The 12,963-nt window shown below is 50.7% G+C and overlaps 1 protein-coding gene across 1 annotated transcript; it reads right to left on the bottom strand.

Moving 5' to 3' along the window:
- Window positions 1-4,816: 4,816 nt before the first annotated feature.
- Tlr9 (toll like receptor 9) lies at window positions 4,817-11,351 on the bottom strand. Its single transcript, XM_048416907.3, has 2 exons — window positions 11,269-11,351; window positions 4,817-10,522 (listed from the first exon to the last, which is right to left on the bottom strand). Exons 1-2 carry the CDS (start codon window positions 11,269-11,271, stop codon window positions 7,427-7,429), a joined length of 3,099 nt encoding a protein of 1,032 aa, XP_048272864.3. The 5' UTR covers window positions 11,272-11,351; the 3' UTR covers window positions 4,817-7,426.
- Window positions 11,352-12,963: the final 1,612 nt, after the last annotated feature.

The following is a 12,963-nucleotide window of genomic DNA, read 5'->3' as shown; positions in this document are numbered from 1 at the left end:
CCCGCTGGGCCATGGTGGCACACGCCTTTAATCCCAGTACTCAGAGGCAGAGGCAGGCGGATCTCTGTGAGTACGTAAGTACGAGGCCAGCCTGGTGGTCTACAGCGCTAGTTCTAGGACAGGCACCAAAGCTACAGAGGAACCTTGTCTCAAAAACCAAAACAAACAAACAAACAAAAAAGATGGAATTCCCAGGGGCTGGAGAGTTGACTCAGACTGCTCATCTAGAGGACCAGAGTTCAATTCCCAGCCACCACCATCTGTAATGAGATCTGGTGCCCTCTTCTGGCCTGCAGGCATGTATGCAGACAGAACACTGTATAAATAATAAATAAATCTTTTAAAAAAATATTAAAAAAGAGAGAAGATGGAATTCCCTCCTCCCCTCATCCCTCCTCACCTATATCCTTTAGCCCTTCCCAGACACCCCCAGGCCATGTGCAATTAGGGCGGAATTACATACAAGTTAGGTATCTTAGGGTTTCTATTGTTGTGAAGAGAAACCATGACCATGGGGTGATTTATAGTTCAGAGGTTCAGTCTATTATCATCATGGTAGGAAACATGGTGTGTAGGCAGACATGGTGTGTGGAAGGAGCTGAGAATTCCTATTTCTTTTTTTTTTCTTTCTTTCTTCTTCTTTTTTTTTTGGTTTTTCGAGACAGGGTTTTGCTATAGTTTTAGAGCCTGTCCTGGAACTAGCTCTTGTAGACCAGGCCAGCCTCTAACTCACAGAGATCCGCCTGCCTCTGCCTCCCGAGTGCTGGGATTAAAGGCGTGCACCACCACCGTCCGGCTTTTTTTTTTAATTTTTTAAAAAATATATTTACTTTGATTTGATTTATATTGGTATTTTGCCTGCTTGTATGTCTGTGTGAGGGTGTCAGATTATAGATTCAGAGAAAGTTGTGAGCTGCCATGTGGGTGCTAGGAATTTAACCCTAGTCCTCTGGAAGAGCAGTCAGTGTTCTTAACCTCTGAGCCATCTCTCCAACCCCTGAGAATCTTACATCTTGAGTCACAGGCAACAGGAAGTGAACTGAAACACGTCGTGTTCAACTTATATATGTTGAGCATATATAAGACCTCAAAACCTGCCTCCACAGTGACACACTTCCCCCAATAAGGCCATACCTACTCTAACAAAGTCACACCTTGTAATATTGCCACTCTCTATGAGCTTATGGGAACCAACTACATTAAAACTACCACAGGAGGGTGGCTGGATTCTTGAGTAAAAGTCTTGAGAGACTCTCCACATCCTTTTCGAAGAGTTAACAAGCCCAGCTGTGATGCTCTCTGGCCAGCAGGTCCAGTTGAATCCCTGCAGATGGCAGCCATTTGGCCCAGAGAACAGTCCTGTGCAATAGCCTCTGACATCACCACACTTCTCTCGGCCTCCTGCCTCCGTGTCCTTCAAGAACTTGGTCTCCACACATGGTTGTAATATTGCTTAACCACCCCCACTCCCTGAGACAGGGTTTCTCTGTGCAGCCCTATTTGTCCTGGAACTTTGTTTGTCAAACGGGTTGACCTAGAACTCAGAGCTCCGCCTGCCTCTGCCTCCTGAGTGCTAGGATTAAAGGTGTGCGCCCCCACTGCCTATAGTGGCATATTATTACTTGTGTTGTAACCACCTGGCTGTAATATCGCTTTGAGGATAGGTGCCTTGTCTTTTCCATTCTGTCCTCTCCAAGTCCAGCACAGAGCCCAGTGTTCAGTAGGTGCTGAGAAAATATGTATTGATTGAATGAAAGGGGGCCCTGGTGACATCCAAATCATGTGAGCAGGACAACTGAGCTGAGGAAAGGCTAGGCAGCTGGCAATAAGAATCCTGCTGTGCATTCTGTCTCACAGCTGTAGATGGGACAACTGCATGTTCTCACTGGACAGGGTTATGCTGAGGCCGGGCCTACAGGTACTGTCCCTTTACTTGACAGCATTGTGTGGAAGTTGGCTGCATCATGGTCCCATCAGATAAAGGCATCATACCCAGACAGGCCACTGGGCATGAGAGAAGTCACACACCTCAGAACCACAGTATATTTCCTTCCTGATGGGTTTTCCCAGTTTGGTTGCCTCGTGCCAACTTCCAGAACTACCACTGTTCCTCACATTCTCACGCCTTCTACCGCCTTTCTTCAAGTGGGATTGTTTGCCTTCGGCAGGGAATGTCCTAATGCTTGGGAGGACCCATTTTTCCTTCCTAAGATGAAGCCAGCCGGGTGAATAAGGTCTGCGGGTCTTTCTTCCCTCCCTGCTTCTTGGGGTTATGAGAACACAGGACGGAAGGGTCTGTAGGTAGCAGGGGGGACATGTGACTACTTAAAAATAACAATAGTTTTTTCAAGTCCATCGAATGTGAAACTGTAGGGTGGCGTGAAAGTTTTGTTTGCAAGATGTTTAGAGGCTTAGGGCACCAAGTGAGTTGTTTGTTAAAATCTCAGTAGACCAGCAGGGGGCATAGCTCAGCAAAAATACATGTCTTGCAAGCACGAGGCCTGGATTTGACCCTCGTCCCACTTAAAAATGCCTGCATGAGGATGATTCCCATAATTCCAGTGCTGCAGAAGCAGAGACAGGAGGACCCATGGAGCTCACTGGCCAGACAGTCTCACCTAATTGGTGAGCATCAGGCCAAGATGAGACTCTGATTTGAAGGAGGCGGGCAGTATTCCTGAAGATAGCACCTGGGCTTGTCCTCCAGCCTCCACGTGTACCCACAGGTGTATCCACACATGCCCACATCCACACATACAAGCATGTATAAAAAAAATCCTAGTATACAGATTTTCCTCAAGTTGACATTTTCCTCCTGTCAGCCTTTCGTGTCTGATAGTTCAGCTTGTTTGGTCCTCACTGCTCCCCAACCAGAGGGGGCAACACCAAGGCCCACAAATTCTCTCACAGAGAGCTTCCAGTGCTCATCTTTAGACTCCGTCAGTGACCCGGGCAGGGACTCCTGACTAGGAATGTCATTCTCTGGGTGGAAAGAGAAACCCTGGAGCCCTGTCAGTTAGTGGTTCCAAGCATCAATCCCTGTACCCAATAATGACAGCTGAGGCACTGCCTTTATACACATGATCAACAGCCAGCAGAATAGCTCTGGCCAATCTCTTTAGAGATGAGCAAACTGAAGCTTCCAACAGGAAGTCCCCTGCCCAAGACAACTCAGATGGCAAAGCTGAGATGCAGCCCCTGGCAGCCTGACCAGGGTCCTATCTCTTTCCTGGTGTGCTGAGCCAATAACAGAGTGGGAGAGAGGGCCGGAAGTTATCCAGAAATTCCCTTCTAACCACAGTGCAGCAGGGTTGGTTCCCACTCAACCTCGTTGGCTATAACTCTGCCCACTCCAGCCTCACTGCTCAGAGCTAGTGTGAGATGGATGGACAAGCGGGTAGCTGCATGCTCTACCTGGAAATGCAGAGAGTAGCCTTGCCAGCCTGGGAGATAAACAAGCCAAACACTGGCCCTGGGCAGGAGTCTGCTTCCTACTTCTGTTGTTTCTGGCTGTGGCCGAAATACTCTCAGAGCCACTCAACAGGGACTTCCCCAGGTTTTCAGCACAGGAATCCTCCTGTTTTGTTTTGTTTTGTTTTGTTTTGTTTTCTCCAGGCCACCCAGGTCAGAGCCTGCACGGGACTCCATAGGTCAAGGACTGTCCTTTCTTTCATTTGATAGATAAGAAGGAATATCATGGCAGAAGCCCCTGTGCTTGAGTTAGAAGTTCTAGCTCAGCAGCAAAGTCCTAGCATATACAAGGTCTTGAGTTCAGACAACAGTAACACACACACACACACACACACACACACACACACACACACACACAAGTAAAAGAGGAAGGTGGCCCGTACTTCCTTCATGGCTATGCCCTGGAGATGCAGGGGTGGGGGACGACAGGGAAGCTGGCAGTCATTTTGCAAAATCAGCAGTTTGTCTGTGCCTAGTTCCAACACTCTTCCCCCACCCTCACGTAGGAGGCCCCTGAGTGGCCACTGGCCTAAGCCTGCCAAACTGGTTCAGTTCTCCATCACCCCTCTAGACCCCGACTCTGTGAGGTTGTGTGGTCTCCTCTGCTTCTCAATGATGAAAACAGTAGTCTCAGATTCAGGATCCTGGGGGCTTCAGATACAACACTACCCACAAGGTCAATGGACTCGTTGGATACCGATCCTATCCACCAACACTGGCTGCATTCTGAAATCTATGCTGTACCTACAAAATTAGGAGCACAGATCTGGGAGTGGTGGTTTACACCTTTAATCCCAGGACTCAGTGGGCAGATATAAGTGATCTCTGTGAGTTAGAGGCCAGCCTGGTCTACATAGCAAGTTCCAGGACAGCTAGATATGTAGTGAGATCCTGTCTGAAAAGACAGACAAGAAGGAAGGAAAAGGGGAAGGAAGGAAAGATGGATAATGAGATAAGCTCGGTGGGTAAAGGCCCCCACTGATTAGTATTAGTTCTCTGGTTATTGGGTTCCACTGCTGATGCAATAAGCCAAATCAGACCGAATTAATAAAAACAGAGCAAAGCAATTTCCGGGTGACTCTCAGAAAGGCAGGAAAGAAATCACGCAGCAGGTCTGGCAACCAGGTCTTAAATACCCTGTAGGCGTGGTCTTGAGCAGCTCCAGGGGAGAAGCTGACCCTTGGTGGGCTTTCTGAGGGGAGGGGTCTGGAATAGGAGGAGTGAGATCAAAGTGGAGATTCCCAACACATAAATAAATACATAAACATAGTAAAAACGTTTAGGGGCCAGTTAGAAGACCCATCTGATTACGGTCCTTGTTTCCGTTGACACAAAAACACAACTCTTGACTTAAAGGGGATGAGAGTTTATTCTGGAACCAAATACGAGTGACTATGGTCTAGGAATACAGATGTAGTTTATTTCAAATTTCATGTTTCAATGTGGTAACAGTTTGATGAAGTTTTTTTAGTAACAGAACAAAGAAAATCACAAGTAGAAGCCAGGCATAATGACACACACCTTTAATCCCAGCAGATTAGGAGGCAGAGGCAGGTGGATATCTGTGAGTTGGAGGCCAGCCTGATCTACAGAGTGAGTTCCAGAACAGCCAGGGCTACACAGAGATACCCTCTGTTTGTTTGTTGAAAAGACAAACAAACCAAAAAGAAAACCCCTCCCCAAAACAAAACAAAACAAAACACTACAAGTCACCTTTCAAATACACAGATAGAAACATTAAGCAGGTGGGTTCAAGAAAAGCAGGGGTGGGGTGGACCTCCCTATAGACCTTGGTTGCTATATGGTAACATTCTTAGCTTTTTGGTTGGTGGGGGAAAAAACAACTGTGCTTTTTTGTTAAGTGAACACATATATCTTATTCGGTTAGACAGAGAGGCAGGTAAAGAATGGCCAGTCAGAATGCTAAGATAAGTTGTAATTTATTAGAATTGTAATTAGTTTCTGGACTCTTTAACAGTCTGTAACAGTAATCAGCCTTGCAGAAGGCTCGGTGGAATGTGCAGCGCAGCTTCTTTCCTGGAACTTAATTGTGTCATCAACCTGAGTCCAATCTCTGGACCACATATGGTGGAAGAAGACCTGACCTTTGTCCTCTAACCTCCACAAGCTGGTCATGGCACTTGCTCACCTCTACATATACACAAGAAATAAGTGCAACTTTAAAATAGAAAACAAAACAAAACACTGAGCATGGTAGTACACACCTTTAATCCCGGGATTTGGGAGGCAGAAGCAAGTGAATCTCTGGGAGTTCCCAACCAGCCTGGTCTACATAGAGTTCCCAGGTTAGCCAGGTCTTTGTAGTGAGATACTGCCTGGTTTAGAAAGAAAGAAAGAAAGAAAGAAAGAAAGAAAGAAAGAAAGAAAGAAAGAAAGAAAGAAAGAAAGAGAAAAAGAAAGAAAGAAAGAAAGAAAGAAAGAAAGAAAATGAAGAAAGAAACATATACATATGTATATATATTCCATCTTGATCAGATGTGACTAGGCCTCAGTCTAAATTTAAGCAGGTCTGAGAGACAAGTACATGGAAGAGGCCCCCTCCCCTCTGTAGCCAGGTAGCAGCTCACCTTGGTCTCTTTTGATATCTGAACAGTGACCTGGCATGATCCTCTAGATGGAAGTGGGAAGGGCTGCATTGTGAGTTCATCTGAATAGGTATGTTCAGGCTGTGGTCCACGTCCTGATGTGCCCCAGCATAGCTGGGAATGTAGTCAGATACAAAACTGTCCACTGAAGTTTTCATTTTTGGTGGAATTTGTTTTGTGTTTTAACTCGGCACACAGATCTCAAATGTGAACTATGCAGGTGACACTGTTTGTCATGATGTCAAAAGGGCAGACACGGGGTTGGGAAGATGATGCCGTCTGTAAAGCACCTGTCGTGCATGTACAGGGGCCTGAATTTGATCCCAAAACCTGTGTGGAAAAGCTCAGTGTGGCACCTTTATAACCCCAGGGCTGGGAGAAGGGGGATGGTTGGCATTCTGTGGCCGGCTGATACAGGCTAATTGGTGAGCGCTGGGTTGGTGAAAAAAAAATCGTACAGCACCAGAAGAATAACATGTGAGGTTGTCCTCTGGACCCCGCTGCACATGTGTACATGGACCCTCATACATACATGCATCCTTACACATACACGCACTACACACACACACACACACACACAAACACACACACAGAGGTTGAATATATTTTTGATCTCCTGTGGCTCTCAGCTCCTTGCTGCTACTGCCACTGGCAGAACTCTAATCCAGGCTGGCCTTCTTTGTCCGGCTTAGGCACGGCCACCCGAGTGTGTAATCATCCCTGTCCAGCTCAGTCACGGCCACCCGAGTGTGCAATCATCCCTCTTTTCTTACACACCTAGTAATGAACGCTGCCCTGTTTGGGAGTTTTCTCAGGACCTTGCTAAGGACCAGAGATAAACTAGGCCTGCATCTTCTCTGCCCTCAAGATAGGCCAGTAGGTGAGGGAGGCAGATACCCCAGATCAATACAAGACAGGCAGAGAGGTGATGACACAGGCCAGCTCAGAGAGCAGGGCATTCAGAGAACAATTTAAAAAAACAGACAAACAAACAAACAAACAAACAAAAAAACAAAAGAAACCGTCAGACTAGGCCCTGTTCTCTAGGAAGAACCCAGGCACAATTGGTGACTATCTTCAGACCCTACTGAAAGATGCCTGAGAAGAAAATCGCCCTTCACAGCCAACCTTTGCTCTGTGGGTCCTATTTTTACCCATCTTCTCCCTCTTCAATTTGTGGAGACACGGAGAATTTCCCCATCTCTCCTCCCACCCACACTGTCCAGGAACCCAGGGCTGGTGGTTTGGTAGCGTACATGGCATGCTCCTGGAGAAAAGCAGAAGGACAGAGCAAGGTAGGCCGAGCAACCCGGGTGGCCAGGCGTGAAGGTGCCAGCTGTAGCTCTGGGCTACTCTGCTGTGGGTCCCCGGCAGAAGTTTTGGTTATAGAAGTGGCGGTTGTCCCTAGTCAGGGCTGTGCTCAGGTGAGCCCAGAAGCTGCCCTGTCCGCTGGGCTGCTGGGGCCAGAAGAGCACACTCTGGCGGCAGAGGCGCTGGCGCAGGCGCACGTAGCGGGAGCGGTGGGCATCGGGACGCAGGATCACCAACACCACTACGTCTTTGCGGTCCTCCAGCAAACGCTGTTGAGCCAGCAGGAAGCTGGTGCGCAGGAGGCCGCTGACCCGGTCCGTGTGGGCCAGCACAAAGAGCGTCTTGCGGCTGCCGTAGATGGAGGCCCAGAGATTCTCGAAGAGCGTCTGGCCGGGCAGCCAATCTCTGTCCTCCAGACACAGGCGCAGAGCTCGGCGCCCGCGCCGCTCCTCCAGCCGCACCCGCAACTCGTTATACACCCAGTCGGCCACCGCGTTCTGCGCCTTATCGAACACTACGAAGGCATCGTAGGGCAGGGCTTGGGCTCCCCGCCGGCCCCGGGTCAGCAAAGGTAGCCATGCCAGGCACAGATGGAAGCAGTACCAGACGTCCCAGCCGCAGAGATGCTGTAGTAATGGTACTGCTATGCCCACAGACACAGCCAATAGGGAAATGCCAAAGCAGTCCAAGGAGAGAACCTCATCCAGGCATAACCGCAGGTCCTGCGCGAAGATGCTTCGGCCCTGCAGCTGGCCAGGACTGCCACACTTCACTTGGTTGGGCAGGCCGGGCACCTTGGTCTGCACCTCCAGCAGGAAGTCCACGAAGGCCGCCCCACAGGCGCAGTGCAGAGGGTTGCTTCTCACGTCTAGCATTGTCAGGTTCACCACTACGGGCCCAAACCAGGAGCGATCCACTGTCATGAGGATATTGTCGCTGAGGTTGACCTCTTTCAGATTCAAGGCCAGAGCAAAGAAGGCTGGAACCACAGAGACAATACTATTGCTACTGACATCCAGTTTCTGGAGCCGGGTGCCGTAAGGCAGAGTGCCGTTGGCCAGGGCCTTTAGTTGGTTTCCCGCCAGGTCCAGGACTTCCAGGTTGGGCAGGAAGGCCAGACTGCTCCAGTTAAAGAAAGACAGATAATTGTTACGGAGATTGAGATCCTTCAGGCTCTTGGGGAGGTTGGCGAGGTTCTGGGGCAGGAGAATATGCAGGCGATTCAGAGACAGGTCCAGTTTGCTCAACACTCTCAGACCACGGAAGAACTGGAGATAAAGGTCCCCCTCCCCCCACATGAGGCCTACAGAATTGCCACTGAAGTCCAGGGAGACCAACGAGGCGCTGCGAAGGTGTGAGGACACACGGCTGTGAATGTCATTGTGTGCCAGGCTGAGGTAGCGCAGCGTGGACAGATGGGTTACAAAACTAAAGTTGTGACCGATACCCTTCATGCTGAAGGGCTGGTTGTTGTAGCTCAGGTCCAGAGCCTGCAACTGTGGGAGCTCAGTGAAAGAGCGCCCATGGTACAAGTCCAGCTTATTATGGGACAGGTCCAACACCTTCAGATTGGTCAGCGGCAGGAACTGAGAACCGTTGACAGCCTGTGCAATGCAGTTCTGGCTCAGGCTTAGGCACTGGAGGTGTGAGAGGTTGGCAAACATCTCTGGGTGGATTGCTACCAGGTTGTTCCGAGACAGATCCAAGGTGAACGGGAGGTTCCTGCATCTGACCATGGTGCTCTTATGGTCAGGGGTGCTCAGTGGAGCTGGAGTGAGAACCCCAGACCACAGACTCTCCTGTGCCCCATCATCTGCCTCTTTGGGGGTGACTGCTGACATTACCAAAGACCCACTAATGCGGTTGTCTGACAGGTCCACGAGGCGAAGGCTTGGGAAGGTACCAAAGATGCTGAGCTGGGCCTGGTTGATGAAGTTCATTTGAAGATGCAGAGTATGGAGGTTGGGCAGAGGGGTCAGCCACTTGAGCGTGTACTGGTTGAGCAAGCGGAAGAAGATGCCGTTCAAGTTCAGCTCTTGCAGGGACACCAGGCTCGCGAAGGACCTTGCCAGGTGGAGCTTGGCAAATGATACCTTCTTGCAGTAATTGAAGGACAGGTCGAGCTTGCGCAGGCTTGTCAGGTTCTGAAAGGCGGTGGTTTTGGTAATGCACTCATAGAGAAAGTTCTCACTCAGGTCCAGCACTGAAAGGTTGGCCAGACCGTGGAACCAGGAGGGGTTCAGCATGTGGAGGGAATTGTCCTTCAGCACCAGGCCTTCGAGGTGGCTCAGGTGATGGAAGGTCTCGGGGTGCAGCAGGAGGGACTCTTGCCCGCAGTCTATGCAGGGGTTGAAGGCATGGTCGCAGCGGCGGCAGTTCCCACCCACATCGAGGACTCTCAGGGAGGTCAGGTTGGCTAGGTCTTCAGGTGCCAGCTTGACAATGTGGTTATAGGACACCAGGAGATACTCCAAGCTGGGGGGCAGTTGGTGGGGCACCTTCGTGAGGTTGTTATACTTGAGTGACAAATGGGTGAGGTTACTCAGGCCCAGGAGAGCCCCTGGCTTTACCTCCACTGACCCACGGCAGGGGTTCTTATAGTAACAGTTCCCGTCCATGAAGAGAAAGCGCAGGTTGTACAGGTCAGTGAAGCTGTCAGAATCGAGTACCAGGATGTTGGTGTGGCTCAGGCTCAGGTTAATTAGGGAGCTGGGCAGTGGGGGCACAGTGGTGATGCCATTGTAACTCAGGTTCAGGTCTTCCAGCGTCCGCACAGCCTTGAAGGTGTTGGGCTGGATGGTCATGCGACAAGGGAAATGCATGGGGCTGAGGCCAGTGGGCGGGCAGTTCCATTTGAGGTTCAGTTTCCGCAGGTTGGGTAAGTGGACAAAGTCAGAGTTGTGCAGGTGATGGATGCGGTTGGAGATCAAGGAGAGGTTGGTGATATTGGAACGGGGTGTGGCTGCAGAGAAGCGGGGCACAGATTTCAGGAAGAGCCAGTTGCAGTCTACGAGGCCTTGAGGCTTCAGCTCACAGGGCAGGAAGGCAGGAAGGGTGCCCATGGCCAGAGCCCCGGTCAGCACTGCGGCTTGCACCAGAAGAGACAAGGGGTGCAGGGTCCTGAGGCAGAGAACCTGGGAGAGCCAGGACTGGATGAGTGTCTAGTGGCATACTACCCTCTCCTTCCCTCTCACTGGGGCTTTTCTCAGGGTTTCCAAGTCCTCCCCAAGTGCCCTACCCTCCAGCCTCCTTCACTCAAGACCGCTATTTGGTTTTAGGCTCAGCGCTGACTCAGGGCTAGGGCACAGAACCAGGGTGGTCTGGAATCCAGACCCCAGACTTGGAGCTTTTGCTCGGAACACAACACACAGCAGGGCCAGGACAGACTCCAGCAGGCCTCCGGGGCCTCTCACACTTTCTCTTCCTCTCCCCTGGGGCCTCAGTTCTTTTTTCCTGAACACAGCATCTGCCAGGGCTCTGGTTCTCCTCCTCCCTGAAGCCTTGCTCTGTTAGCCTCCTGCCCTCTCCTTGGCTGAAATGCAGGGAGACCTGAACCCCCTGAGGTGTGGGCTGGCTCCTCACCGGTACAACCTAGGTCTTTTTACCCTCCATCTGCTTCCCCCCGACTGACTTGAGACCCCTTAAAAATCAGAAGGCTCGGAGGGAACAATGGGCAGCAACTCTGCCATGTGCAGGCCGGGCGCCACCACTGGCTGAAGACCAGGGGCTCAGCCACCCTATCCACCTAGCAGGTTCAGCTCTCTCTGCTCAGAGAATGATGTTTGCTCCAATTTCCTTAGGGGGGGGAAGTACATGAATATTCAAAGGGCCCATTTTTATCATCATCCCTTCCCATGGGGACTAAGAGCTGGGGTCCTACCATGTTGGGGAATGGAGGCTCCTCCAGAGGCTCCGTCTGACGAGCTGAGCAGCAGAGAACGATGCTCCACCGGGGTCCCTTAGAGAATTGAGGAAGTGACACTTTCACTACAATTTAATACTTTATCCCTTCCCTGGGAGGGCAGGTGGTAGAGTGAGTCACAGGTTTTTTGCATAGTTAGATGGCAGGCTGCCAGTCCTCCTCACCCCTTCCTCTTTCCGTTCTCTTCCTCACCCCACAGTCAGCCATGACGGCCTCACATCTGTCCTCTGGGAGGTGTGGGAAGGGACCAAAGCCCAGACTGCTGCCCAAGGTCAAGGAGAAACCAGAATCTAGCGTAGCACCAGAGCTTGACAGAGTGCGGACACCCACGAAGAGGGTGTCACCTCACCCTCAAGCTTCAGTGCTCACCCCATGGGTGCTCGCAGGACAGACTCTCTCTCTGTAGAGCTTCTGTGAGCCGGGGGCTGGAGCCAACATCTGCCCTCAGCACGGCAGTAGCCGTGACATCTCTCCCGGGACTTGTGTCTCCCACTCTGCATGCCCACTTCCCACAATGCCCCATCAGACTCCAGGCCCCAGACTCCATGGCTGGTCCAGCTCCAACTCTGGCTCATGTTGCTGTTGTGTGATACGATTCCTGGGGAGACGTGTGCAAATGGGTACTCACCCAAGGAAGGGAACCGATGGCAGACCAAAGCTGAGGACGTCAATGAAGTCCAAGTTGGCTAATCAATGAGTTTGATTGGAGTTACTGGCAGAAGCATGGGTGAGGGGTGAAGCAGCAATGACCCCAAAGACAGCAGCACCACCAAAAACCCACCCCAGCATAGGTCACGAACTCCACAAAAGCTGGATGGAGTGTTGTGCTCACGGCACAACTTACTGGCAACTCAAAATGTTGGAGAGTAAATTTTCTAAGCAATTCAGTTGGCCTGGGGCTTTTGCAGGCAGCTCAGTTGGTTTCCGCTTCTTCCAGGCAGCCCCCACCCCCCACCCCTACCCCACCCCCACTTCTCACCTGAGAGTTCCTCTCAACAGTCTGAGGGCCTGGCCCATCATCTGCTCACTAACAGGGACTTCCCGAAGCTTTTCGGTTGTCTCCATCCTGAGCTGTAAGGAGCTTTTCTGAAGGATGGCATGATCCACCTCCCTTGGAAGAAAGTGCTACCCAGCACTGACTACTCAACTCTGCACACTCTCTTTTGGCCCTGGTGATTGGGACTCAGATTTTTTAAGTCCAAAGCTCTAGAAACCCTGGAGAAACCTTATGCCCTGAAAGCGTCCCTTTAGAAGCTGCCCACCGCTCACAACCTGCATATCTTTCTGCCTGTCTGAGCTGACATCATCTCTAACATCATCCTGCTCCTGCTCCCATCCCCTGCAGCCTTTTCACATTGAGCCTCCGGAGAGACCCGTTCAAACTTCTCTCTCTCTCTCTCTCTCTCTCTCTCTCTCCACATACACACACACACACACACACACACACACACACACACACACACACACACATATACACATGTATATACACATATAGTGTATATATGTATATATGTGTATAGTATATGTGTGTGTGCATACATGTGTATGTGTTGCCTGCATGTGTGTCTGTGGACCACTTGCAAGCCTAGTGTCTGAGGAGGTCAGAAGAACATGTCAGATCTCCTGCAACTGGCACTGCACACAGCTGTGAGC

The sequence above is a fragment of the Myodes glareolus genome, chromosome 4, assembly GCF_982192425.1.
Source record: "Myodes glareolus chromosome 4, mMyoGla1.1, whole genome shotgun sequence".
Taxonomy (NCBI): Eukaryota; Metazoa; Chordata; class Mammalia; order Rodentia; family Cricetidae; genus Myodes; species Myodes glareolus.
Note: the sequence above shows the minus strand (reverse complement) of the source record. Positions and strands in the feature narration are given on the sequence as shown.